The 27344-nt window shown below is 38.5% G+C and overlaps 2 protein-coding genes across 3 annotated transcripts in view; one reads left to right on the top strand and one right to left on the bottom strand.

Moving 5' to 3' along the window:
• dpr2 (defective proboscis extension response 2) overlaps positions 1 to 27344 on the top strand; it is an 80341-nt gene that overhangs the window by 32106 nt on the left and 20891 nt on the right. The window lies entirely within an intron of this gene.
• On the bottom strand, positions 20376 to 20919 carry LOC6635785 (uncharacterized). Of its 2 annotated transcripts, none has more exons than XM_015169018.3 (2): positions 20772 to 20919; positions 20376 to 20722 (listed from the first exon to the last, which is right to left on the bottom strand). In XM_015169018.3, exons 1-2 carry the CDS (start codon positions 20844 to 20846, stop codon positions 20447 to 20449), a joined length of 351 nt encoding a protein of 116 aa, XP_015024504.1. In that variant the 5' UTR covers positions 20847 to 20919; the 3' UTR covers positions 20376 to 20446. The 2 variants fall into 2 exon arrangements, with proteins under 2 accessions (XP_015024504.1, XP_002059181.1); XM_002059145.4 differs by having other exon boundaries at positions 20376 to 20707.

Raw genomic sequence — 27344 nt, 5'->3', positions numbered from 1 at the left:
CGCCTTACCACCTGCATGCTTAGTGCTTTAAGGCATGCAGTTTTCCATTTTTTAACTTAAATATGTTTTTATATAAATATTGTTGTATTTGTGTGGGATTGTTTGTTTTGAGAGCGTAGAACTGGAGACAGAGATGCTCACAATTATATCTTGATTTCTTAGCTTATTTCTTTTACTATTGACATAAAATAACTCTTTAAATTTTATAAAAAAGCTGAGTATCTGCATTATTTATCTTTAAAGTTATGTTTTCTGTTTAAACAAAATATGCTTTCTTTCCTTCATTAGGTACCATCTTTTAAATTGAATTATTTTTTTAATTATTTAAACAAACAGTTTAATGGAGTACTCTAATATTAAACTAATGTGCATTTAATGCGACCCTTTGATGGAGCTTAATTTTTCTGTTCCCTTAAAAATATAGCGTCCAGCTTATTCTCACTGCCTCCTTCTCTCCCTGTTCTCTCTGTCTCTCTCTCTCTCTCTCTCTCTCTCTCTCGCCCTCGCCTCATCTTTTTATTCACTCTGCTGCCAGCATCAATTTGGTAAACTCACCAGCCACAATCTGCAGCGCATAAAACGCGCATTAGCAAACTATTAGTCAAATCCCCAAGGTGCCATTTACCATGTCCAGCGCTGTCGTTCTCGCCTCTTCCCCTCACTCTTACCGCCCTCTCTTGCAGATTCGTGCAGCGTGTGGCATTTGCAATGTAATTTGTGACGCCTAATAAAATGCCAAAATACTCAGTAAAAATAAATAAACAAAAATAATGTGCATAAATTATAAGACAGCAGCAGCAGTCGTTGTCGCAGTCGCTAAAGTGTGAAAAATTACGCATACGCCCCCCTAGCTGTTGGCGATTCACACACCCACATCTACCCATCCCCCACCCCTCCGCGACGATGGGAGCGCAGTGAATCAACACGCAAACTGCGGAGCACCACAAAGTACCAAAGCGACCGCAAACCACCAGCAAAAACAACGAGCGAACATTTTTCCATTCCGCAAGATACAAAACGACAGACGACAGTCGACAGCGACGGCGAATAATTTAATTTGCTTTTAATTTTCGCTTACAAACTTTTAGGCGCAGTTGCTTAATCTTCTTCTTGCTCTGTGCATCCAACTGTATTTGTGTGTGTGTGTGTGTTCGTGTGTGCGTGTGTGTATTCGCGTCTGAGTATCTGTGTGGCCAAGCTGGTGCGCATTTAATTGTGCGCTATTACTTTTGGCCGGCAAATTAAGAAAAATGCCTTTAATTCAATATAAGCTTTTAAGGGACCAAGTGAGAGAGAGACGGAAAGAGAGAGAGAGAGAGAGAAAGACAAAATGTGAGTAAAAAGCTCATCAGCAAACGGGTATATCCAGTTCATAGAAAACCCTAACTTCTTATTTTCAAAAATATTATTTATTTATTTACTTGTATTTATTTTACTAATTTATTTAATTTTTTTGTTCATATTCATTTTATTGATTCATATATTCTTTATTTATTCAATTTTTTAATAAAATTTTTACGTTAATTATTCTTTAATGTATTCTATTAATTCGTATATTTATTTTAGGAGTTTTTTTAATTTATTTATTTACTGACTAACTTATCGTTTTTTAATTTTATTATTTAATTCATTTTATTTATTTGGCTTATTTTGTTTCGTCTCTTTACTTTTAGTCAAATCATCGAAAACTGCATTGTCATTGTTTAAATAATTTAGATATTAAATTTTCCTTTTGCGTTGCGTTAAACAACACAAAATTAGTTTTGCTTAAAAACACTTTCAGAACAATATTTATTTATTGAATGAATAACTTCTTTAGAACAAATGCAATTCAATTGTCCACGCTTCGTTGCATTACGATGCACTAAAAACGGGTCGTCTGGTTTTGTCATACAATTCGTATAAATATTTAAAATGGACATAATTTATTTATTAATATGAGAATTTGTCTTGATGAAATCGAAGTAGGCACATGAGTCGGCAGATGAGCTTCTTAAATAATCAAAGCATTGAGGCAACTGAACAATTAGTATATCTGACTGAGTGCATCTACCTTTATTCAACAAGTAAAATATGCTTAATCTGTGTAGTCTATATGATGTATCTAGTTTCTATAATCTTTAAGTTTTGATTAAAATTCCATATCTCAATCAAAGTCGATATTTATCGATATTATAGAATAAGGAGAATATGTCGAAATAACTATTAATTTCATTGTTCGTATTGTATGGCATATTTAGTTGGTATAATTTCTGAGATCAACAGCAGATCGAGACCTTAGAACTGCCCATATAGAGTGTTGCCAAAAGAAAATGCCCATGTTTATGCTTTCACAAATATGTGCAAGGGTATTCAAACTTCTTGATCCCAACAAGAAAGTGCTTCCAACAGTTTTTGTTGTTTGCGTCATAACTTTGACTGTTTTGTGTGGTTCGCTTCAGTTCAGTTCAGTTCAGTTGGATTTAGTTTTATTTAGTTCTCTTGTGGCATTTGTTTGTTTAGCGGCTTGGCTTGGTGTTTATTTTGTCATGAAAACTGTTTTTAGCCTGGCATTGTTTCTGCGCAGCGCTCTGATTGAAATTAAGCGCATTTCATGAGGCGACTCGCAAAATTTGACCACAGTTCAAGTGGCTGCTGCTGCTGCTGCTGCTCGCATTGTTTTTAATACGACAAGTTTGAAGTTGTTTTGTCCGGTTTTTGTTCTAATTTGGACAAACATTTTGTGAGCTGTCACGCAGCCATAAATATGAGGAAATCGTTATAATTATTGCAAGTGCTCTGTGCAAAGTGGGCAACATTTGCTTTCATTATGCTTCCTTCGGCTATTAAATGTTGCCATTTCCATGTAATAAGCCGTTGTTGCCAGTTGATGCCGCACATCAAATTGCTGGCTAATTTCTATGCCAATAAACAGCGCCAACATCAACGTTGTCCGGCTATAAAAATACCCCGAGGCATATTTACCCGTACCACGGCTCAAATGTATAATTTCGCAAATTAAACTTGTGCCCCATTAGGAGGTCGAGAATCCCAAGAACCCAACTTAGCGATTACTTTCGACCCGAAAGGAAGCTTCAGTAAAAATTCCAAAAATTCCCTGTTGCCCTGTAATATGTTTATATATTTTCTTATTATTTGTGTATTTTTGTTTGAAATAAAATATACATTTAAAAGTAATCAAACACTCGAAATTCTTGAAAACTGTATCAGTTATCAAATTTAAAGGCACCTTTTGGTTTCTCTAGTTTTCAATCAAATTCAAAATCATATATTGCATTTTGCACCTGGCGTCCAAATATGCATGCGAGCTGCTGTAAACGGGATTTCAACGTTGCTCAAATTCAAATGTAACCAAATATTTTCCTGACACAATGACAATAGGCCCCTAAAAACTGAACTCTAGAGCCGCGCTGCGAACTGCTAGCCGAACGGACAATAATTAAATGCAAATTAACGCGGGTCGATGGAGTTTTCGTTGCCCGATGCGCAACTGCAGCTGCCCCGTGCAGTAAATCGAATATTTTAGCTGAGATATATGCGCGCCGTGATGAACTGTCCGTTAATGGACGAGGCCAGATAATGGCCCAATATGTATTACGATTACCATACCAAATGGCCATTAAGCAGATGCAGATGCAGCTGCACGGGAACGAGCTCGAGTTGCGAACCGCAGCCAGCTCCTGGCCAGAGCCGTGGCTCATCCAGGCGGCATTGTTGCCACGACTGATGCGTGATGTGAGCACACAAGGCAGCTGCAGCTCCAACCAGGCGTTCTTATTAGTTTATGCTACCATTCAGGCTGTTCGTGCAGACAATGCTAAGCTACGGCAGCTTTTGCGAACAATGTAAAACTCAAAGTTGAAGTTTTCATAGGTGGAGTGCAGCAGCATTCGCACATGTGAGCGCAATCCACAATAGAAATCTGAAAGAGATCTGGCTGGCACATGGAGCTGAAATCTGAAAGCTGTTGCCTGTTCTCGTCGTTTACATGTCTGCGGAGTAAAAACATGGGCGTTTGTACGTGTGAATAATGCTATAAAATTCTACCAAAATTTGAGAAATTTTATAAAAATTTAGATGCTCGGAAACCATTGAATTTGTGTAATGCGGGCATAGTAAAGTTGTGCTAATGTAAGAGGCGGGCGTGATTTATTCGACTTATAGCTTAATTCCACTGTCCACATTTCTAAGAATTTTTTGTGAATGTCACATTTTTGTATTTAGTTATAAATGTGGCCTATAAGAATAATTTGTGTTTGTTGCGATTTTTTATCGAATTTCGTATCGATTTATCGATCAGCTGTTTATTTACTGATAACGGACACTCGCAAATGGAACTGCAAAAAGCATAGTGAAATTAGGCTTTTACATACGCTGAGCAAGTCTATCGATATTGCTATTTAAGAGACTGAAATATGTAGCTTAGATATTTAAAAAGTTATATTTCACTGAAACACATTTGAATGTGCTCCATTGAATGTGAAAGTTTTACAGCGATCGAACAATGAATGCAAATTTTATTAAGGAATTAATTTCCTATTGTCCAGGTTAAATTTAAGAAATATCATAGAGTTGGGTATCTCATAGTCGGACCTTATATACTCTTGCTTTTACAACATACTACATATTTTTGGGATAAAATATTCAGTTTAAATAATATTCATATTATTATTTTTGTGCCTCTATCATCTGTATGTCATTTGTTTTATTTTTAAACTCTCTAAACAAATATCACTTTACATGGTCTGCTCGAATCAATGACACCATAAAGCATCCGCACACGAATTAGACAGCCGCTGGGCATTTGGGTGCTCGAATATATGAACACATTGGCGAACATATGAGCTTGAAATGCAATCCAAAGCAGGGCACAAACTTAAAAACTGTTAACCCATTCGCCCAGCCACAAAGTGTATGATGCAGTGCGAGGCGTTTGTGTAAATTGCAGTATTCGATGGCCAATACGACTGAACGACCAAAAGCTGCAAAAGAACAAAACCAACCGATTGGAAAAGTGCGCACGACACAAACACAACCACACAAAGACACACACAAGCACACACACTCGGATACGGACACACACATATGCTGCCGTTGCTGGCCTAGAAAATCCGAGTACAATATAAAATGCCAAAAATGTGAGAGAGCACGTAAAACGTAGTGTTTGTTATACCCTCTAGCTATAAAATGGCCAAAAAGAGCATATATTATTATAGAAAAGCCTTATTTCGGGTTTTTTTTATCAATGGAAATAGAATGCAGAGTATAGAGAAATAAGCCCATCGAGCTAATGCACTTTGAGTTTATAGATTTTATATATTAAGTAGGATATTTAAGATAGAAGATAAGAAAATCTCCATAAAGCAATTCATCTCTGGGATAATACGAACTATCTAAGATATATTTGTTGTATGGCTTCAGTTAAGTCCAATTAAGCTTATAATCAAGTTGTTTTATCTGCGCAAATGGTTGGGTATCTCCAAGTCGACTACTGTCAATTGCTATATTAGTGCTTTTTGTTATTGGAATTCGCGCTGCAGGCTGGCCATTATTGGAAATAAAACAATTGACAGCCATGAGGCTGCGCATGGCATGACCTCTCGCTGATAGCATTATATGCTGGCCGAGAGCATAAGCGCTGCGGTTTTTCCCGCTGCCAGTCGCGAGTTTTCCCAGTTATCCCCAGTTATTCCCTGTCGTATGCGATTAGCTAAGCTGCGCTAAATAATGACAGCTGACGAGGCTTGCCGCAGCAAAGTCAAAGGTGCTGCAGCTAGCGCTACCCAAACGAAAGAGTGAGTGAGAGAGAGAGAGAGGGGGGGGGGGGGAATGGGTCTGCTAAAGCGCTGGGGATTAATTGAGTGATGAGTGGAAGCTGTCGTCTCGATAATGGATACTGGCAGCTATCTCATAACACTTCAACTTGAGCGCCGCACGTCCGATGTCGCCTAATGGCCGCCAATCCCGGCTCGAACACGGCTATCGCATGTCGAATGTTTATTCAACTGTTAAGACTGCCTTTTGCCAGTTATACTTATGCGATGCGTGCATACCGTTTGGGCCAAAGTACTCGGCGTATCATTCTTCAACTTATTATTGTTATGCAGATTCCAGGCAATCAGCTTATGCCAAGTGCATTCGTTTTTGTAACAGCCAGCAATTACAGAGTGTGTTTTATAGCTGTCAACTTGATATTCTCCAAAATCCAATTCGATTTGGATTTTATAGCAAGCAGCCAGGCTTATCAATCTTTACCATGCAGATTACAAACAAGGCAGGCAGCATTAACTGTGTGTTTTATAGCTGCCAGCTTTGAATTTCTACATATTCAAATTAGATTCATATTTCATAACAGGCAGCTCTCTCAGCAGACTGTCGTATCTTAAAGATATCAACTTCAAAAGTAGAAGTAGACGCTCGCTAGATCCTTCGAACTCCTCTCAAATACTTTTGTACCCTAATTTGTATTTTACTTCCTTGCATCGTGTAATTTTTCAATATAAGATACTTTTGTAAGTCACGATACATCAGGTACTTTTCTATCTCCTCGCATGGCAGTCCCTACTAAGGCGCCCTCTCGTTTATGACTCTGAATTTGTACTTTAATCGAAATAAATAAAATTTACATTTAAATTTTTTGGACCATAACTTCTTAATTTTGAGCTCCAAGCTTATATCTTCCACACTGGCTCGCCGTTATCTCCATCGACATCATTTTGTCTCTTCTCAATTCGTTTCACGTCCGAGGCACGCATGCGGACAGGTATCTTGGGCTGACGCAGCGATTTGATCTTGGGCTTTGTCTCAGGCTCCTCTTCGACAAGCGAGGCCGTTCGTCGGCTCTGGACGAGCTGCGAAATGATGGAGCTGTCACAGGCCAGTGATTTGATTGGAAGGTATTCATCGGTGAACACTATTTCGTACTTAATAAGCATTTCGTATTGCTGCATAAGTTCCAGTTCATGATTCGTTATGCAAGTGCTGCCCAAATGCTTGAATGTATCCCGATCGAAGCAGTGCAGCTTCCGATGAAAGTTCTGCTTGGAGGAGGGCGCCAATAGCAGGATCAGCGTATGCAGCTCCTGTCGTCCGGTTATCTGTCGTAGCAACGGCTCGAGCAATATCTGCGCCTTGTCGCCAGTCACGGGCTTGCCATAGCGCGGCAGTATCGATCGTCTTATGAGTCCATGCACCTCATTGTAGATGCTGACCCAGCGACCCATTGCAATTAGTTGCTTGCTCGGCGCATTGGCAGATTGTTGGGCAGTGCCCCTGGGACTATTGTCCCCACTACTGATCATGTCAGCCATCGTATTCGTATAAAAGAGTGTATACAAACGTCGTAAAAATAGATATAAGGTATTAAAAATAAAAAAAATTAAACTAATGTATGGTCAATTTTGTTAGTTTTTTCGTCAGCTCTTTCGCCAAAAATCTTTGATGTATATAATATGAAAATCTATGGCTACTAATTTTGATACGATTTTCAAATGTTTACGGCTGTCTTTGATTTTTAGATTTTCTGCTCTGTTCATTTTAGCCAATTTTACTGATCACACATTAAATTTCGTATTCGTCTAATTGCATTTTAGTGACAGGCATACAATATAGTCCCCGCGGTGGGTCATGATATTCAATTTGACTCATTCAATATTAATTAACTGAATTTGTGCTCTTGAATGGACAATGCCACATTTGAATGCAACATTTTTATACCCTGTACTCTCTGTTGGGTGAATAAGGTGTATTCAACAGAAGAAGGCATATTTGATACATATTTGTCCTTCTTTGATTGAAGATAGATTAAATAAGTAGATTAAGAAGCAATAAACTTTAATTTGGATGTGGATGAAATTTTTTAAAAACGATAAAGATCAATTTTTATATCGATACATATCAACTTTAGTCGATACATTTCGAGTTAAGCTGTTAAATATCGATTTTTAAATCGTTAAATATAGATTTTCATTTAAACGTTTTTTCTGGACATATCTTGAAGACAATAAGAATTAGATACATTCGATTTAATATAATACCAGTCACAAAGGAAACTACAAAAAATATACACGTACTTTTGGAGCCAAATGAGAAATCGAAGTATAACGCTTAAATGAACATTGAGTTCATAAATGGATTAACACTGAGACAAGCCATATTCAATTTAGAACACTGGCTGGTTTCAGAAATTGTTCAACATTCTTTTTGAAAAAGTGTTGAGTAAACCCCTGCTGTGGATAACTTGAATATTTTAACCATTTTTTTCAACTATGCTATTGAAATCTTAACCAAAAATCAAGCAGAATTGCAGATTAAGTTAAATGACTTTAAAAGTAATTTTAAGTTGCTTAGAAATCGTTCACAAATGCTAAAAGGGCTTGAGAAACGGTGCAGAAAGTGTTGGAAAGTGACTTAGACACATATTTAGCCATTGTTTTTAGTGTGCTGGAAATATGGAATTGTCGCGTGTAGATAAAAGCCCAGGCTTTTATTCAGATCGATTGAAATACAGCTGGAAGCAGTCTTTAGGTTTGTCACGCATGCAGACCATCTGAAATCGAAAAAGACGCAACAGCACTTAGCAGGCCGGCTATTTAAATACAGTGCACCATCAGTTAGATGACTAAGAGAACGGGCCGTGACTTATACCGAGCGTTAAGTTGAGCATATGGCAATTTGTCAAGCGGTTAGCATTGCCTTTGAATTGTCGCTGTCTTAAAAAAGGCTTGTGGCTAGTCTGGCCAGCTGCCAGTTAAATGTTGCAGAGTCGAGCGACAATTCCGTTGGCTGTCAGGAAGTCACACCAGGCCAAGACGCGATGCCCTTTTGTTGGCCGGCCAACTGCCGTCTGAAGTCTGACTGGCTACGTGCCGAGAACCTGTCGCCCCAGGAGTGTCTCTTTATCGCATGTCCACGCTTGACAAACGAGGCATTCAGCATAACCTCAAACAAGTGCTCTAGAATATACATATATATCAAAGCTCAAGCTATTTATGGCTTTTCATAGACGGACATAGACGGACTCAGTACTAATCAAGGCTACATATACTATATGGAGTCGGCTTTCTTCTGCCTGTTACAAACATTTTCAAGGGTTTAAGAGAACACTGAATAATCTTTTCCCAGACTTGTTCTTAGATCTAACTATCTCTGAAACATATGTTTTCCCTATTTACTGCCTGTTTTGTGACTAAATGACTCACTGCTCTTCACTTCTATAAATTGTTGGGCTTTTAAGCAGGCAGCTGCATTGGCTGCTCGTCGCTCGTCATGAATCGTTCGGCTGCCGATTTTCTGGCCTATATCGAGTGCCTTATTGCCGCAGAGTGTTTGGCCAGCGCACAGCCAACATCCACATCGATTGGCGTCAGTTGCATCAGGATCTGGATCTCAGACCTGAACGGATCGACTCAAAGCTGCGTGCTGCCCAGACAATTATATATATCGAGCAAGGCTGAGGATACAAGCCACAAGAGCTTCAGCTTTTTCGGTTGGGGCTGCTTGCTGCGCAGGTTTATGGAGAAATTGCAGGAGATGTTTAAAAGGCTCTTAGACAAGTGCAAGCATAAATAGTAAACAATATTTTAATTTTTAATAAGTTGCATAGCAAAAAATAAATATTAATTTAAATTAATTTTAAGCTATATATAAACAAGTTTATTCTGATTGTTGATCAATGCATAATTCAATTTGTAAGAGATACTAGTTGGACATTTTTATTGAAACTTACTTTAAGGTCGAAAATAAGTATTCAGACATAGTTTCGGATAATTCGTCTTACAACTGAGGAAAAGCAGCTAGATAGTGCTGTCAGCCAAAAGATAATTTTTTTTATAGATAGACATATAATTTTTTAAAATTTAATTACATGTCAATAAATGTTTTATTTCAGCTTACAAAAAGAAAACATTAAAGATGTTATCAAAATTGTATCTTGATAAGCCCAAACATATGCGAATGTTTTAAACGATTTACGATTTTTATAGTTTTAGGCAGATGCCAGTTGGCCATAAAAAGTTGGCTCATTCAAATTCGATTGATTTCTTTTTTAACTTGAACATCTGCTTAACGAAATGAAGCGCACTCAAGCCGCAAAAAATTGCTAAATGTATCGGATGGTAATTTTCATAAATTCAGTACACTGTCAATTAAATGAATGAAAATAATTTACGCTGACTCAGGGCAAAAGTGGAACCCGAACAACTTAATTTTCCCCGCCAACAATAAACCAGCTAATGAAAATATATTGCCCCAGAGATGAGAAGGAGAACCGAAAACCGAGAACCGAAACGAGCTATAACTTCATTAGGCTCAGTGAAGCGACAAGCTATGCGATATATCTGACAACTTGGGTACTTATAAAATGTGAAATATCTCTCAAAAACTTGGAGAGAGGGGGATATGGGAAGAGAGAGAGAGAGAGCGATAGATATTTTACGCAGTATAATCAATAAAAAACGCTAAACACAAACATAAATAAAAGGGATATGCGAATGCGGCACGAATTTATTAGCCATCAGAAAAGCGAAACGGAAGAAAAAATATGTACATACATCTATACATCGAGATGTATGCATGTGTGTGTGTCTGTGTGTGTGTGTGTGTGTGTGTGTGTGTGTGTGTGTGGCAATGGCAGAAAAATGATAAAAATAAATAAAAGTCTGTTGGGGTTCGTTGAGGCAAACAGTTCAAGGACTCTTGGCTGGCCGCATGATTTATTTACTTTCGACTGTCTTTCTTTCTATACTGATGACCTGCCTCATATGGCAGGGTGTACAAGTGTGTGTGTGTGTGTGTGTGTGTGTGTGTGTGTGTGTGTGTGTGTGTGTGTGGGTGTGTGGCTGTACACTAGTGTGGTTCAATTGGCGCTTAAGTGAGGGCACATTCCAAGACGTTTTATTGGCTACGTGCAACAGCGCAAACAAATTTACATGACACTGAACTCTGCCGCCGACTACTTACCTGAAGGAAAGTGGTCTGTGGCAGGTGAGGCTGGGAGGGGAGGGGCTGTGCCCATTCCAGTGGCAATTTGTGGCGCATTATTGAAAGATTGATGAAATTTTTGTGTTAGTCGGAACCAGTGACTTACCGGCCATCGAACGGGCTCTCAAGATAAATGACTTCGAGTTCCTTTTCGACCCGGCCTTGGCTAAAAGTTATTGCGGTCTGTTTGGCGCTTATAATGAATAATGAAAGATTCGCCTTCTTATTCTCGGGGCCTTTTATTGTCGATGTTGGCTAACAATAAACTGGCCCAAAACGGTTTGAGCCTCAAGCTGTTGGCCTATCATGTGAGAAACGCATTGAGCGGTATTCACACTTTGATTTCGTGGGCCATGTATTAATGGCTTTTATAACGCTTCCTGCTAGCCAGCCCATATATCTTATTCAGTCTCTAGTTTTCCTTCTTTTTTTCTTATAGATTTTCTTTGGGTGGGGTTCTTGCTACGTTTGACCAATTTGACTGTCAGCAACTTGTTTGGCTGCCAAAAATATTGGCCAAGAATGTTTCCTATTGCCCTGAGGCTCTTTTGATTGAATGCCGCTCATAATTGCAGCTTTTGGTTCATTTCATCTACGGCATCTCTTTGATATGTGGAATTGTTTTGGTTTTGGGTTCGATTTCGGTTTCGCTTTCGATTTCGGTGCCTTGACAAATGCGACGCATTGATTGCTGCCTCGGGGCTAAATTGTTCGGTTTTTATCTCCTGTATGTGGTTTTACTTTTCAACTTTTCCCAAGAACAGCTCAATAAAAATATAATATATGTACATATATGTATATGTACACACATGCATCGCATTGTGAAGCTTGTGTCCTCATTTGTTTATTTGTGTGCTGGCTTTTGCTACATTTTATGACTGAAAAATTAAGCCGCAAAATAATTGCTGGCTTCTTATCGAAAGCTTAAAGCCATTTATTAAACTCTGTTCGAAGAATAAATAGCTTGTATCAATGTTTCTCGCTGTCAACAATTGATAAGCTCATGAATTATGGCCTTGATAATAATTACTTATATGTATATTTATAAGATTTTATAATAATCAGTTGATATAAATTATCATTTGTTTATGTGAATAAAATCAAATTGGATAAACAAACATAATATTATTAATATTTGCTGCTGGGTTTGAACCGGCGATTTTCCACTTCTTTGTCCAACGCTTAAACATCCATCTCTGATAGATATAAATAACTTAATTATTCTTATAATTATAATCAATTTTACTTTTGTTGACTGTTGCCCTGAGTTTCCGAGTATTCAAACCGATACAAGAAGAAAATTTCTTCAAATACATCGTTAAGTTTTTTTTTGGCTGCATCTCAGCTTCAACTTTTTCGTGGTTTTCCTTATTGGTCTGGTCTTTGGCTGTGTGTACTCGTGCTGCTAATTAGATGGTAACAATTTGCCAAAATTACCACATTGTCAGATGGGCAGACATGGTGTCAGATACTTTTGGGGGTTGCTCTAGAAACTATTTACTAATGTCTGACGTTAAACCGAGAAGGGGGTCCATTGTGGGGGCGGGGGCTCTGTACTCTGTTGTGTGACATGTGAAAATTGTTTGAAAATTTCATTGCCCGCCAGGTGTCCAATGTCACAGGCCCCCCTCTTTGTGTGTGACCCCCCATCCCTGATGACGCCTGAGGGCATTTTTAGTGCTGTGTTTTTTTCGTGCTTTTTTTGTTTTGATATTTTTAATTAAACGCACGTCCAAAAGGCTGTTGGTGTCCCTTAAATTTGTGTTTAATAAATTAAGCCATTTTTTTTCATCTTCTTGTTGCCAGGCTGTTCACTCTGATTCTCTCTCTTTCTCTACCTCCCACTCTCTCTCCCTCTCTCTCTCTCTGTCTGTCTGTCTGTCTCTCTCGCTTTTTTATTGTTGCTACCTGTCGGCATGGCTATTGTATAAGTAAAACCTGTGGCTCATTAAGACGACTACGTGAGCATTTAGCAGGCGCGTTGAGGGGGGCGTTAACACTGAGCGGGGGCGTGGCGCTGCCGGGAGGGGGCTGGACAGTATTGGTTGGGGGCACGTGTTGCTTTTGTGGCATTGTTTACGTTCTCAGCAGTGCGGCTTAAATACCCTTACAGAGGATGTTACAGTTGTGTCATGAAATGTGTAACACATGGGAGATAGCTACGAGTTAGTACTTTATTATTATTATTATTCTTGATCAGTATTTTTCTTTATTTATTAATTATTTTCTTATTAATGATCGTCAAAAATGTGTGTCTTCCTTATTATTCATTGCATATATACATACTATATGGTATAAATAACTATATATGTATATATCTTTAGCTTTACAACTGCTTAAGATTCATTCAATCTGATGCAAGGGAGCTTTACTTCTGATTAGGCAGAAACTAAGACTCACAATTTCCTTTATTGATAAACTAGAGAAATGTATATTAGATATATAGAGTGTAAGTAGATGGAATCACGCCTAGTCAATAAAGTCTGTCTGTCTATCATTTGACAACCAAAAGTTATTGGATTATTTGTATTCGATTATTTATTTCTCGATATATCTGTATGAAGCTGGGCAACAAGCTTCACCCTGCTGCTCACATATCTGTCAGGCTGTAAGGGTATTTAGGCTTCGTTGTGCCGTCTTAGGCACCGCTTTCTTGTTGTTTTTTTTTGTGCTGTTGTATTGCCGAATTTCTTTTTGGGCGCAGCGAAGCTTTTGTGCTCTTCGAGACTTGCTTAATGGCCGCCTGTGCTGCGGCTTCTTCTTCTTCTTCTTCTTGTTATTGTTACCTTTCTTGTAGTTGTTGTTGTTGTTGTTGTTGTCGTTGTTACCTTTATTGTTGGCGCTGCTCTTATTATTGTAATGTCTGTGTGAACAGCAAAGTTTTTGTATAATTTGCCAGTTTTGTTGATTATTATTTTTGTTGCGACTCATTGTTGTTGTTTTCAAATTTATATTTCGTATTTATGTTGGCCTGGCAGCGGGCCGGCGGGCCAAATTTTTTAATTAAAACCATGTCGAACAGGCATATTTTTGTTATGCCAGCAAATGAATTGCATCTGTATACGCACACACACACACACACACACGCACACACATATATATGTGTATATGTGTGGGTATTTGTGTGTACATTTGGCCATAATGTGATTGCGGCAACAATCGCACAAAGTGCACAAAATGTAAATCTACATATTTATGAGTGTTGAAATTATGGCCACATGTCCGCACATGTCGTCCAATGTGACTTCCGTTTCAGTTTCCGTTTCCGTTTCCGCAGCTCGCTGCGACACGAGAAAACTTTTAGCATTTCTTTTATTTCACATTTGCAGCGCCTCCCTTGGCTCCCTCAATGAAAATTATTTCAAATGTAAGCTCTTCTCTTTTTGCTATTCTTTTTTTTTTTTTTTTGTTTGTTGCTCATATTATTTTCTTTTTGTTTTTCTGCTTTAGTTTTGTTAGTTTTCCTTTTAACCCTTGAGCCTTGGATTTACTGTTGCAGACACCAGAAAAAATGTTAGTGCAGTCTCTATTGAAGCTCGCTATGAAATTGCTTTTGCTTTCTTTTTGATCCACGTATATATAAAAAGCTAGTCTTTATTCTCGCCTCGTTGTAGAGCTAAGCGCTTCCTCTAATAATTTTTCCTGATTTATCAATATATTTTTTTATGATTCCATCGTTGACTCCGTGTCAACACAGTCGAGTCTTCTCTATAGAGCATATTCCACGGAGCATCTTCCAACTGCCCCTCGTTATTCAGTTCCTCCGCGAATACTCAGATTCAGTTCTGGCCTGCTTTGTATACAAAGCAATTCGAGTTTTGTTTATTTTACTGCGACCAACTGATTTGTGTTTATGGGAAAATTCCATTGTCATTTCTGCTTTTTATATTATTTTTTGCTAACTAATCAGCGCAATTGTCGATTTAATTTGCCTTTGAAAGTTTTATTTTTCCATACTTCAAAAATTTGCTTAGTGAGTCAGTTTTTGGTTTAATAATTGATACCATATAACATTTTTCGGGCTACAAAGTGGTTAAAGTAATGTGTATGAAAACATATGCAAAATATTATTTAAAAGTTAGCTAACCTAGCTTATGCGAAATCACAATTCGATGTCGAATCTTGGATCAAGCCAAAATCAGCCTTAATTTGAACAAAACTAATTAAGACTTTAATTACTTAACAACTTATAAATGCACATTACTTAAATTAATACTTGCAAAATATTAGCCCAATTTTCGAGTCTATGCGCAACCTTTTCCACGCATTTCTCACTGCTTACGTGCCACGGCAAATATGTTGGCTTGAGCTAATTTTCCCTTCTCATCCTTGAAGGCGAACTATTTGAAGAATCGCTTTCTCTCAGTCTCCGCCTTTGTGTACCAATCATTTTTGTTGGCTGTTGCCAGGAATTCTAGGGCACATCTTAATAAAATGCCAGTGCTTGGCATTGTTGCTATTATTGTTGTTGTTGTTGTTGTTCCTGTTGTTGCTACAATAATGTATTTGTATTAGCCGTAAGGGTTACATGAACTCTGCTGGGCAACAACAACAACAACAACAACATTAACAATTGAAACAACAACAATGCGAGAATTTACAGTCGACATTTTAAAGCAGGCAACACATGCAAGTCCGTCCGCATACGGGCAGAGCAGACTGTAAAAAGCCCTTTGTTGCGTGCCCCTTAATTGTTGTTGTTTTTTTTTTGTTGTTTTTATTTGCAGCCACTACAATTATGATTACACACACACACACACACACATACAACCACACACATGGCGTGTTGAAATGGATGCCCATGTTAAAAGGGCTGCCAGAAGCATAATAAGCATCATGCCACACTGTGACGTTGCCAGCAAAAAGTATGCGCACACATACCGCACTTTTCAGCGTGTGTTCACCGTATTTTCGTATTTCCGTATTTGCCTGGCTGGCTAATTGCGGCAACGCCTTTTTGTCGCACTGTTCGTGCTGACATTTCAAACGCCATGGCCCGAGCTGAAATGAAAACCAGCTCTGGCTTTGTCTATGCCATTTGTTGTTTGTTTTATACCCTGAACCCATTGAAAAGGGATAAAGAAGCCTATACTCGGTTTGTGTAAAAGCAGGCAAAAGGTGGATTTTAGATGCCGTTAAGTCTAACTAGTTTTGTTAATTATCGTATTTTATACACAGAACTGGCTAATGTCTTTTCTCGATATATTTTCCTATACCAATAAATATCGATTAATAAACTAGATACATCAAAATGTTGTTTCTATAAGTCCATAAAATTCTAAATACATATTCTCACTTTTCTTACGCAGAATTGTTTAATCTTTTGCTTCGAAGAACTAAGATATTCTTCCATACCTATAAGTATAGATTAACAAGCTAGATATGTCAAGATTTGTTTTGTAGGTTCTCGGATAGCATGTTCAAATCTTCTGCTTTCGTACATACACATATTTGGGTGGGATAGTCTCAATCAGGTGCACAAACTAAGTCCAATTAAAAGACTGAAATTCGAAAAATAAATTCTCGTATTCCTTTTGCAGATTTGGTTAACCTTTTTCTCGATATCTTCTTTCATACTGTTAAATATAGATTCTAGATATTAGGTACATACAAATTTGGTTTGTAGTTTCTCGGGTAGTGTGTATATGATATATCATAGTTCTACTACTTCGTTTCTATTGGATCTAGCTTTAGGGTATCCTTGGGTCGGACACACTCAAAAAAAGGCGCTCCTGCTTGTTTGTTTGCTGTAGTCCCCCTCCCTCCCTGCTCCCACTTAACCCGGCCAGTTACTTAGAGTTTGCTGTTGACTACTTTGCTGCCACAATGGATTCCCTGGACCGGGCTGCTTTGCTGCTCACTTTTGGCCACTTTTCATTACGTTTTTATTAACGCAATTATTCTGTGGACTTTAAGGTTGAATTCCTGCGCGTTTTTCACGTTAATTGTGAGCGCGTGTGTAAAACGCATTTGTTGTGCATTTTTAAGTAATAAAATAATTAAATTATTATTTATGGCGGCCCAACATGCAGTCGCCAGTCGCCAGTCGCCAGTCGACATTGTGTCCACGCTCTATGTGTTCCATTTAATGATGATTTGTTGGGCCAAGCCATGCAGACATATGCTGAACTATGACCTTACGGCTACGCCCATAAATTCACACCCGCAGCGAGTGTCGTAGATATTTTTCGCACCATTTTGTCTTTTTTTTGCTATCTATCTGACAATTCCCTCACTATCGATGCACAGCTCAGCGTGAAAATGGAAAAAGTCCCAAAAATATTTAACTCTTTAACTTATATAAAGTTTCTCTCTATGGCTTTCAATACATACGCATTTAAGAATATATATGTATGTATATACTAGGTGGATGTTTAAGGCTACATTTTTACATGAATTACGACCATAAATAATGAGATTTAGATGCCCAGTTGATAAATTGGCCAAACCATAAACAGAGAGCCAAACCTAGGGAAAATCAGATAAGATTTGACCGAGTTATTGGAATGGGAAATGTTGATCCATGTCTGTATACGAAATTTGGGGTAAGATTTCGACATGAAATTCGACTAAAATATACTTATTTAGATTTGAATGCTAGATTAATTTGGAGGGAAAACCATAAAGAAAAAGCCAAATCTCGTGAGAATCGGTTGAGTTTTGACCGAGTTATGAGGGTAGGAAAATGTGAAATATATAACATATAGAACTTTAGAATCAAGAACACAAGAATCAAAATTTGAATTTATTTTCCGTGTTGTCAAATGGGGAAAATAGTTAAAATTTTAATAGATCAAATTTGAAGCTTTCGAACCGTTTTATCTTTTAAATTAACTTTAAATTAAATTGAAGTTCTTTTCTTGAACTAAGAAGACGCTAAAAAGCACGACAGGGGAGAGTAATTTTTCAGCATGATATTATACTTATATAATATTCATTTGGCAATCGCATCACATAGACTTCGCATTATTCTTCTTCAGCAAACTGCAAACGCTGTCATTTTGCGGCTAGAACTATTTTATGGCAGTGTCAGTTCGTCTTTTGTGTGTGAGACAGAGCTGCCCGGCTTTGTGCTTGACTTATTGGTGGAAAGTTTGCGGCAGAGACCGGACAGGAAAACGCATGAGGGTGGTGTATTTGAAAATATTGCACCCAAAAGAGTGAAATAAAATATTATTTCACTGCCTGACGTACGTTTGGCTGCAATAAGTTCAACTCATGCGAATTGCTGCTTAGAGCCAATTTATTTATTTAGTACACGCAATTTAGAAATAAGCTGAACGGTCAATTGTTCGCATACTTAAGCCTTAAACTGGAGTGCGTTAAATTTCTAAGAAAATGAGAATTGTTTTAAGACTTGAAAACAATACAAAACGTAGATGAGCGAAAGTGAAAGTACTCAAAAATTGTATAGGCAGGGAATTGTGATTTTATCATGAAATAAAGAAGAAGATTTGCGTTGTTATAAAATTTCCTAAATTACATTTTAACAGAGAAAACTTTGTGTCTGAGTGCGTATTTAAGCTTCAGCGTTTCAGTTGCCTTTTGTTGTTTTTGCTAAAGTCCATTAATTGAAGCTTAGGCCTTAAAAAATGGCTCGGCAAATATTTTGTCAATATTAAATGAATTTTGTTGGAATTTCTCAATAATTTTCTCGTGCTTGCGCTTGTTTTTCCTTTTTAAAGTTCTTCAGCATTTTGGGCAGCTCTTTAAATATTACGCATACGCCACATTGTTAATAAATTGCCCAAATTATAGACACAGGCTTCGAGCTTCAAGGTTTTCAAGTGAAAAACAAAACTACAAAACGGCCAAAGAAAAAAAAACAAGGGAGGCCCTAAAAAATGTTGAAGTGGCAACAGCTGAGGCATCAACGGTCCGCCAAGTGGCAACGCCTGCCGGCGACGGCATCTTAATAAATTTCCCCAGCAACACTTTGGCGTTATTAATACTTGAGTAAATGGGTCGCCGAAGAGAGAGGGAGACAGCGCACGAGAGCGAGAGTGGGCGAGAGGGAGTGAGAGGGAGCGCAGCAGCACACACCTAAAAACCGCGAGCCAACGCAAAGGAAAACGGACATAGGCAAGAGGAAGAGTTTGGTTAACGGAAACATGAACGAGGTATGGCAACTCCGAACGGTAGATGCTGCTTAATTACACGCTTTGCCCAACAGGGGGCGTGCATGTGTGCGTGACAGGACGTGCAGGGCCAGAAATAACGCATTTTCCGCGATAATTAATGAAGGGAGCAGCATTTGCAGCTATTTCCCGCTGATATCTCAAGCTAGTTTAAAGTTGGCTTTAACCTGCAGCCATTAAATTCGATTACGCAATTAATTGTTAAGAGCAAAGGGGACGAGGAGAGAATAGGTCGCATAAAAGGGGGGCACATGTCAGCATGTTTGGAAAACTATGCTTAATTAAACAAATTCCCAGAAATTGAAATTTTAATGAACCTTCAGTTCAGTTCGAGTTGGTTCCCGTTCAGTTCAATTCGTTTCGTTTCGGATCTGTTCAGTTTTTGGTAACTCAACATTCCAGCATACAGCATTCCACCTGAGCCAATTTAAATGAACATTCTTGAGGTACAAATAAAGAGTGTGCTTTACTTGAGGTTGAGCGACAAGCAGATACCACGTAAGCAGTTAATTAATTGAATTGTAAATAATTGAGTTAAGCTTGTTAAACATCTGACGTGGTTTCTATAACATTTTTATAAAACTATTAATGTATATATATGTATATAAGCTTTGTAGAGTGTCGCGTACCTAATATTCTTTAACACGATGGCTTAGTATAAAATTCCCAAATTTATGTTCTTTATAACCTTCAACTCTAACAAATCTCAGAGAGCCTATATTTTGTCTCTGCTTTTTTATATATTTAAACATGATCAATATGCCCCTTTTAAATGGGCTACAGGGTATTGACTTGTACGCACTTTTGCCTAATGATGTCTGCGCTCAAGTCGTGCATAAGACATATGGACACCCCACTTGGTGGTACCTGTAGGCACCGGTGCGAGCTGCGGCAAAGACAGAACACACACACACACACACACATAGGCACAGTCACTGGCACAGCCCACACATGTATTGTCATTGCCTGTCAGAGCAATAATCCAACCAGTTTTAGACATGTTAACTCATTTTGTGGACGCACACACACGTACTGCCACGCCCAGCTGCCTTGTTTATTTGGTTGTTAAATAATACGCCTGGCATTCAAATGGTTTTTGCGGAGCCTCCGGTGTCGTTGTGGCATCAGTTGAAATTAATTTCTAGACAAGGTAAGGTACAAAGGCTAGCTCCAACCGGGGTCTGGGACCCTTTGACTGCAGGTAAATTGAAATGCCCGACATTAATTCCCAACTGAAAAGGTAGACAGCAGCCTTGGTACAGGGAAGCAACAGCTGGGCATGCCATCAGCTGAACTGCTTGAAAAGCGCTTTATTCACAAATCGGCATTCAATTGAGATCTGCGCCAAATTCGCAGCGGCACTCGAGTATCTCGGGCTCGTAGACAAGGCCGCGAAATTCGCAGAAAATCTTGAAGATCAGCTGCTCCTTCTTCTCGTAGTAGTCGTCGGCATTGCGATCCAAGGCGTCCACCTCCGCCTTGTAGATCAACAGCTGCTGTCGCATGCGCAGCGTCTCCTCGTCGCAATTGAAGCTATCGTCCGGATGCGGCTCCAGCGTCAGCAGCGACAGCATGAACGACAAATACAGCTGGAAATACCAGAGCTATCAGCAGTTCGACTCGCGTTTTTCCAACAATCGGCACATCACTCACCTCCTTCTCCAGGGGCAGGTCGTGTGTTAATATGTTCTCATCGTGGGCATTCTCCACGGCATATGTGATGTCCATCTTTTTTTGCTTGGCTCTTCTTTCGGCTCTCTAGCGACTCCGCGGGTGTGGCTGCCAGTTGGCGACTGTTGCCGTTCGCCTATGGCTTTTCATATTTTATTGCCCTGTTTATGTTTACATTATCCGTGCCAGTGTGCGCCTGTGTGTGCGTCTCAGTGTGCGAGTGTGTGGCGCGAGCTTAAGCTGAGCTCTGCTAAAAATACCCTCTACTCAGACAAGTGACTGCTAGTGTTAATTAAGACATGCGAATGTCTAGTATATATACTATATACACTCTATACTACCATACAATATACTCTATACGATCTGGTTGTATTGACTATTTCCAAAGTAACACAAAATGAGGTACCAATAATATAAGAGTCGTAAAAGGCTTAAATATATGTGTTCAAGGGTACTTTAGAACTAAAACAGAGTAGCTTCTATTCGGTCATTTTCGACGTGCTTGCTTTTTATATCTTTTAATTATAGTCTTGCAGAGGGCATTTAAATTTTGTTGGGAAACGTGTGACGCCTTTAAGCGAATTTTTATAATCAAAATCTTATTTAATATTATCATATTATATAGATTACATAGTTCCGATTGAGTATTTATATAAAAATATTAAGAATTACGATTGAGGGTATTTAAACTTCGGCATTTCGATTATAATTGTGATTTTATAGTTTCATTTTCTTAGAGAACATCTTTACTCATATGTCTTAGATTTGTAAGAGAAAGTGGAACTAAATGAAGTTCTAAAATGAAGAATTTATTTTTGGGAAGCCATAAATTATCTATGGAATACCTGGAAGAGTTTAAAGTTCTTTTTTGCGATGTGATTTTGAACTACAAATGTGTTCTTGACATGAAGGATTATTAGCTTATTACTATATCTTACACTTACGTAGAAAAAACATACAAGAACAAGAGATTAAAAAAGCTTTTGCATAAAAAAGTGCACAGAAAGTAACATTTTGATTAAGAGCAGATCGTATGACAAGTAGACAGAACTGAGTACGGAAACAACTGTGACCAGGGAACAGTACGCAGGGACAGGGACTGGGAGATGGGAACAGAGAACAGAGAACAGAAATGGGTATAAAAGTCAAGTTGGTGCAGTAAAAAGTAAATAAAATTGACACCCGCACAAAAGGGAGAAACATAAACCGAAAAAAGTGTAAACAAACAACAAGCGGCGCTTAGGCAAATAAATATTGCATGTGGCTGAGCAGTGGGTGGAGGGGGGAGAGCGGAAGTGGTGAGTGGGAAGAGGCTAACCGCAGACAGGCCAAAGCAAATGCATAGCACATGCAAACAATGCGGGGGAAAGAGATAGCCAGCGAGCGAGTCCAAGCAGCAGCGATAGAGAAGAAGGGCACAGAGAGTGGGGCAGGGCGAGGGTGGGGGGGGGAAGAAGAGCCACAGAAACCGAATAAAATGCTATGCGATGCGGCGAACTAAAGTGGAACTGCCAGCTGCAAGGCTAAAAATGCTCGTGCTCGCATATTTCTTTTTTTTTTATGAATTTTACATTTTGTTTATATGTATGTGTATTTATGGAGATTATATGCAGAGCAATGCTACGCTGCACAAGCAGCCGATATTCTGCGTGTGTGTGCGAGAGCGAGACGGGGCGACCATGTCGCTGGGAGCACGTGCAGCAGCAGCAGCAGAAGAAGAAGCAGCAGTAGCACAGGTTGCACAAAATGGCGGCGTCAAATGTGCAAAGTAATAAAATTTAAGTGTTGGATATTGAAAAAAAAAGCTCGTACTGATTCCCCTGGCTAATGTTAGTAAATATTAGAGAAAAAAAGAAGAAAAACAGGAAAATACAAGTAAGATGTAAGATAAGAACTTGTCTGTTGACTAAGCTAAAATGCCTTAATTCAAAATTTTAAGAATAAATTTAAGATTAAAGTGCAAATACTTAAATGTTTTCTTTTTTTTGTTCAGGAATTGTCAAAGCTGAATTAATTTATTTTATATTTTTCTTTCTTATTTCTCAACATGAATACAATTTTAAATAATTTATCTAGATTTTCTTTTTATGTGTAAAAAAACTCAATTTTATTTAACAATTTATTTAAGGTCTTCAACTATATGCTGCCAGTCGAATAATGCCTAGTTCTTTACAGACAAAACACAAAATATTGGGCTCGATATAAACTAACATGAAAACTCTTGTCTACCGGGCGGGAAATGCAGTAGAAGTGGCGGAAAGCAATTTTCGAGCGCTTTCCAAACGTTTTGAGCGTAAGCTAACGTGGGAGTTGTTCGATAAGATCGAAGAATAGAGTTAAGTCTGTGCCGCGTTGTGTGGCAACAAATAATGGAATTGGCTTACATATGAAAATGTATATATATATTTATATCTATCCTATGCAATGTTCTAGCCTGAACAAATAGGAGTGCAGCAGAAGAAGAAAGTGTTGAATTGAATAGTTTTTGCAAATAATAAATAAATAAATAATAAAAAATAGTTCTCCAGTCTGGACTGCACGACTAGAAGATACCCTTAAGGAGAAAACAAATAACAGAAAATACTTTCTTGAATATATTCGGTGTTTAAGGTCCGATCTTAATGCAATTTTCAGGGCTTATGTTGGGAAACCAACGGCTCATCAGATTTAATTTGTAATAATCTATATATTTAATTATTTATCGTTATTTATTTATATTCATTTATTAAATGCTTATTAATTTCCACGTAATATGCAACGTTTCTTAAAAAAACACACATTTTCCACTCACAAACTAGCTCAAGGCCTAATTGAAATTATAATTATTTGTATTTGTCTCGTAAGTTGTTCAGCGCAATACACTTAAAATCGTTGGGCGTTGTCACCAGTAAATGTTGGTTGCAAAGAAATTTAATTAAGCAATCAATGTCTTAATTAAAACGGCAAGTGCCTTGCCGAAGTCAAAGGCACAGGTAAAATGTGAAGGCGAGTACGCGTATCAGATGCCACGGGCATGAGTAATGAATTTTGGTGTGCTCATGTAAATAACAAGATGCCGGATCGGGAATGTAGTGAGAAGGAGGGTGGGTGGTGGGGAAGGGGTAGCGATAGGCACATACCAGTGCATAATATTTTTGTGCGTGTGTGCGAGTCAGGGGTGACAACACGCGGCGCAGACAGCGACGACGACAAACGTCGTATCGAAAATGAAGGAAATGAAATAAATCAAGACTCATTAAACCGCAGAAGGAGCTGGCAAAAACCACAACACGGCAGCTGCCAAGGCAATCTGTGTGTGTGTGTGTGTGAGTGTATGTGTCTGTGTGAGTGCGTTTAGGTTATGTCAGCGCGCGCTAAAGCAAAGTTGACAGTTGTTGTCAACTTAATCATCGTCAACACCCATACACAAACACACACACACACACACACACGCACTCACAGATAGGCACACACGCACAGCTAAGTTATGCATTGACAAATACTTATCTACAAGCGGCGGCAACTTGAACTTAATTTCTAGCGATAAGCATAACTCGACAGACATATTGCCAGCTCATTATGCGACTTCTCGCCCCCCTCTCTCTGCTGTCACATATGTGCGTGTGTGTGTGTGTGCGTACTGGCTATATCTGTCTAGCTATATATCTATTATGACAACGCCATTTTGGCGTCAACTTCCGTCTGTTCAGCGTCTTTTGTTGCCGCTGCTGCTGCTGCTGCTGCTGCTGCTTAATAATAGCAAATTACACAAGTAATTAGTCACGCATTTAATTATTATTTATGGGCTTCTATCTCGCTCTTTATATGTGCGTGTGTATATGTGTGTGTATTTGTTGTGGAAGTTTTTCTGTTTGGCTTTGTGTTTGCGGCTGCTTGTAATTATCTAGTTGAATGCTTGTTCTCGGCTTTGATAATCTATGCATGCCTCAATGGATAAACCTTAATCTGTTTATGGCTTATAAAAATATCCGTATGACATTTGTCCTATGGTGGGAGATTGGTAAGTGAGCAGCTGTCAAATTATTCTAGTTAATTTTAGACATTCTCGATGCAAATAATTTATTCATAGCAAATTATCGACTGCCCAAATACATTGAATATAAATTGTTGCTTTATTTAAGGCTTATTTTCTTTGTTTTTCCCAAGACGATGACATACAGAAAAATTCTGTTCACGAAAAAGAAAACTCCTCTTATGGTAATATGGCATATTTATCTATAATCGCTTAATTAGAGTTAAGTCAGCTCTCGGTTGCCAAAGCAACTCTCGAGATAGTCCTCCGAATTGTTCAATAATTCGAAACAGCTTCTCATTTATTGCATGCAGAGTCGAAATTTCATTTTTTTAATGGTTATACTAATATTTCTCGCAAATGGGACTGCGAAATGGGACTTGATATGATATTACCCAAAATGAATGAAACTTCGATCTTAAATCAAATAAAATTGTATTCTCTAAAATTTAAATGGAATTGTTTGCGAAAGGAGAATTTGAATTCTATAAAAAAAAATGAAAATTACCAAAAATAAATATTGAGAAATAAATGCAATGCAGTGCCAACTTAAACTAGAAATTGCCAAAATCAAAATTCACAAGGATAAATGCAATGAAAGAAAATAAGAAAACTCGAAAGATTTTACATTTGGGCTAAGCCTAGCACATAAATAAATAGTCGAGGCTGAGGCTAACAATATAATTGGATAGTTTCTTTTCAAATTGATTCAAATAGATTTCGTGTCGTGTCAAAAAATAGATGTTAGCCATTAATTATATATGCCTGGGTGCAGCTGTTGCCAATTAGGTTAAAGTTCGCTTCCGGTCCGAGAAAACTGCGTCACGTAATACTGGCCAAAAAGTTTCATCGATTAAAAAGTTTTGCGTTTTGCGTGCAAAGAGTATTATCAGGTCTGTTGTGATTTTTGTTTGTGGCAGCTTTTTGTGCGGCGCCAGCTGCGGCAAGTTCTCAAAAGCATATTTGATTATTTGTTTGTTGCATAATAATTGGAAATGCCAGAAAGCACACAAAATCAAGTGTCTTGGCCCAAAGCGAAAGCGAAAACGTAAGCGAACTAAAACCAAATCAAGCTCAGGCAACAGCCTGAAAAGACAAATCAGAAGTTCGACTCTCCGATTGCCTGGCAACGATTGTCGGCAAGCTGTTTATTGGAGCGTGCTCTAATTAGCATTGCCCAAAATGGAATTGCAGCCAAGATTAGACGCAATTTTGCTTAATGCTTAAACTTTTAATCACTCATACGCTCCGTGGCGCAGCAGAAATCGCACCAACTTGAATATGCAGTACACAAAGTGACTTGCCAAATGAAATCAAGTGTAAAAACAACAAAAAACTAAATAAAATAAATAAATAAAAAATGCATACAATTACAAGTAAACTTATGCACACACAAACTCTTCAGCTGCGAATGCGTACTCAGAGATTTATGTATGCGCATTTGATTAAACATGAGTGTGCGTTGATAGCTGTGTGTGTGTGTGTGTGTATGTGGGTGTATGTTGGTGTGTATTTGTCAGCTTATGTGCTACTTGGTAATCCCCCAAAGCGCAACTTCGGCCAGGAAAATTTCTGCTTCGCCTTAATCTTGAGTTCAATTTCAGCTTTGACTTTTGCGGCGCACAAACACACAGCAGCAGCAGCCAGAAGAACCGCACAAAAATTCAACTTTTAATGCATATTTTCTTAGAGTTCTTTTTAACACCCTGCAAACAGCATTTGCCAGTTGCAGGGTATATGCATTACAAACCAAGTGTTTTTTAAGGAAAGCTAAAAATTCGATTTATATAACTTTTAATGCATATTTTCTTAGAGTTCTTTTTAACACCCTGCAAACAGCATGTGCCAGTTGCAGGGTATATGCATTACAAACCAAGGAAAGCTAAAAATTCGATTTATATCATTATTATCGCCTGTGTATCGCTTTTTTTACCCCCGACCAACACAAACTAGTTGACACTTCTGACATTGCGAGAGCTTGGGCTTTAGTTACTTGTCAAGCTCTTTATGCCCAGGGTATATTTGAGTCGTGCTGTTAGCAACACTTGATGCCAAGCTTGTTTGTTAGTGGCGTGTTTCAGTTGGCCAAATGCGGCGTCTACAATGTAAGCTTTAGGGCGTTAAAATGCGACAGTGTGTGTAACTGGCGACCTATTTGCTTAAGCACACACACACGCACACACCCACACACATATACGCTCACACACACACACACACACACACGCAAATACACTCACGCCCAACGCTTATTAACTCGCGCTGGCTTGGCTTGGCCCGGACTGCCTCTCATAACACATTAGCGAAAGTGAAAGCCTCCGTAACGACTACTCCCAGTTGATTTTAATTTTCTGTGCGTGTCTGTGTCACACAGCGCGCTCTTAAGGCCATAAATTCATATTAGTTGCCAGAGAGCCAGAGCTTTCGGGCCAGCTTCCCAACTCCATGAGATGCAGATGAAGTTGATATTAGATGGCAGCTGATGTTGGCGCTTATTTGCTTAAATATATGCTGACATAGATTGTTGATTATTTCATGACTCTGCT

Source organism: Drosophila virilis, chromosome 4, assembly GCF_030788295.1.
Source record: "Drosophila virilis strain 15010-1051.87 chromosome 4, Dvir_AGI_RSII-ME, whole genome shotgun sequence".
Taxonomy (NCBI): domain Eukaryota; kingdom Metazoa; phylum Arthropoda; class Insecta; order Diptera; family Drosophilidae; genus Drosophila; species Drosophila virilis.
The sequence above is the reverse complement of the archived record's forward strand: the minus strand, read 5'-3'. Positions and strand labels throughout refer to the sequence as shown.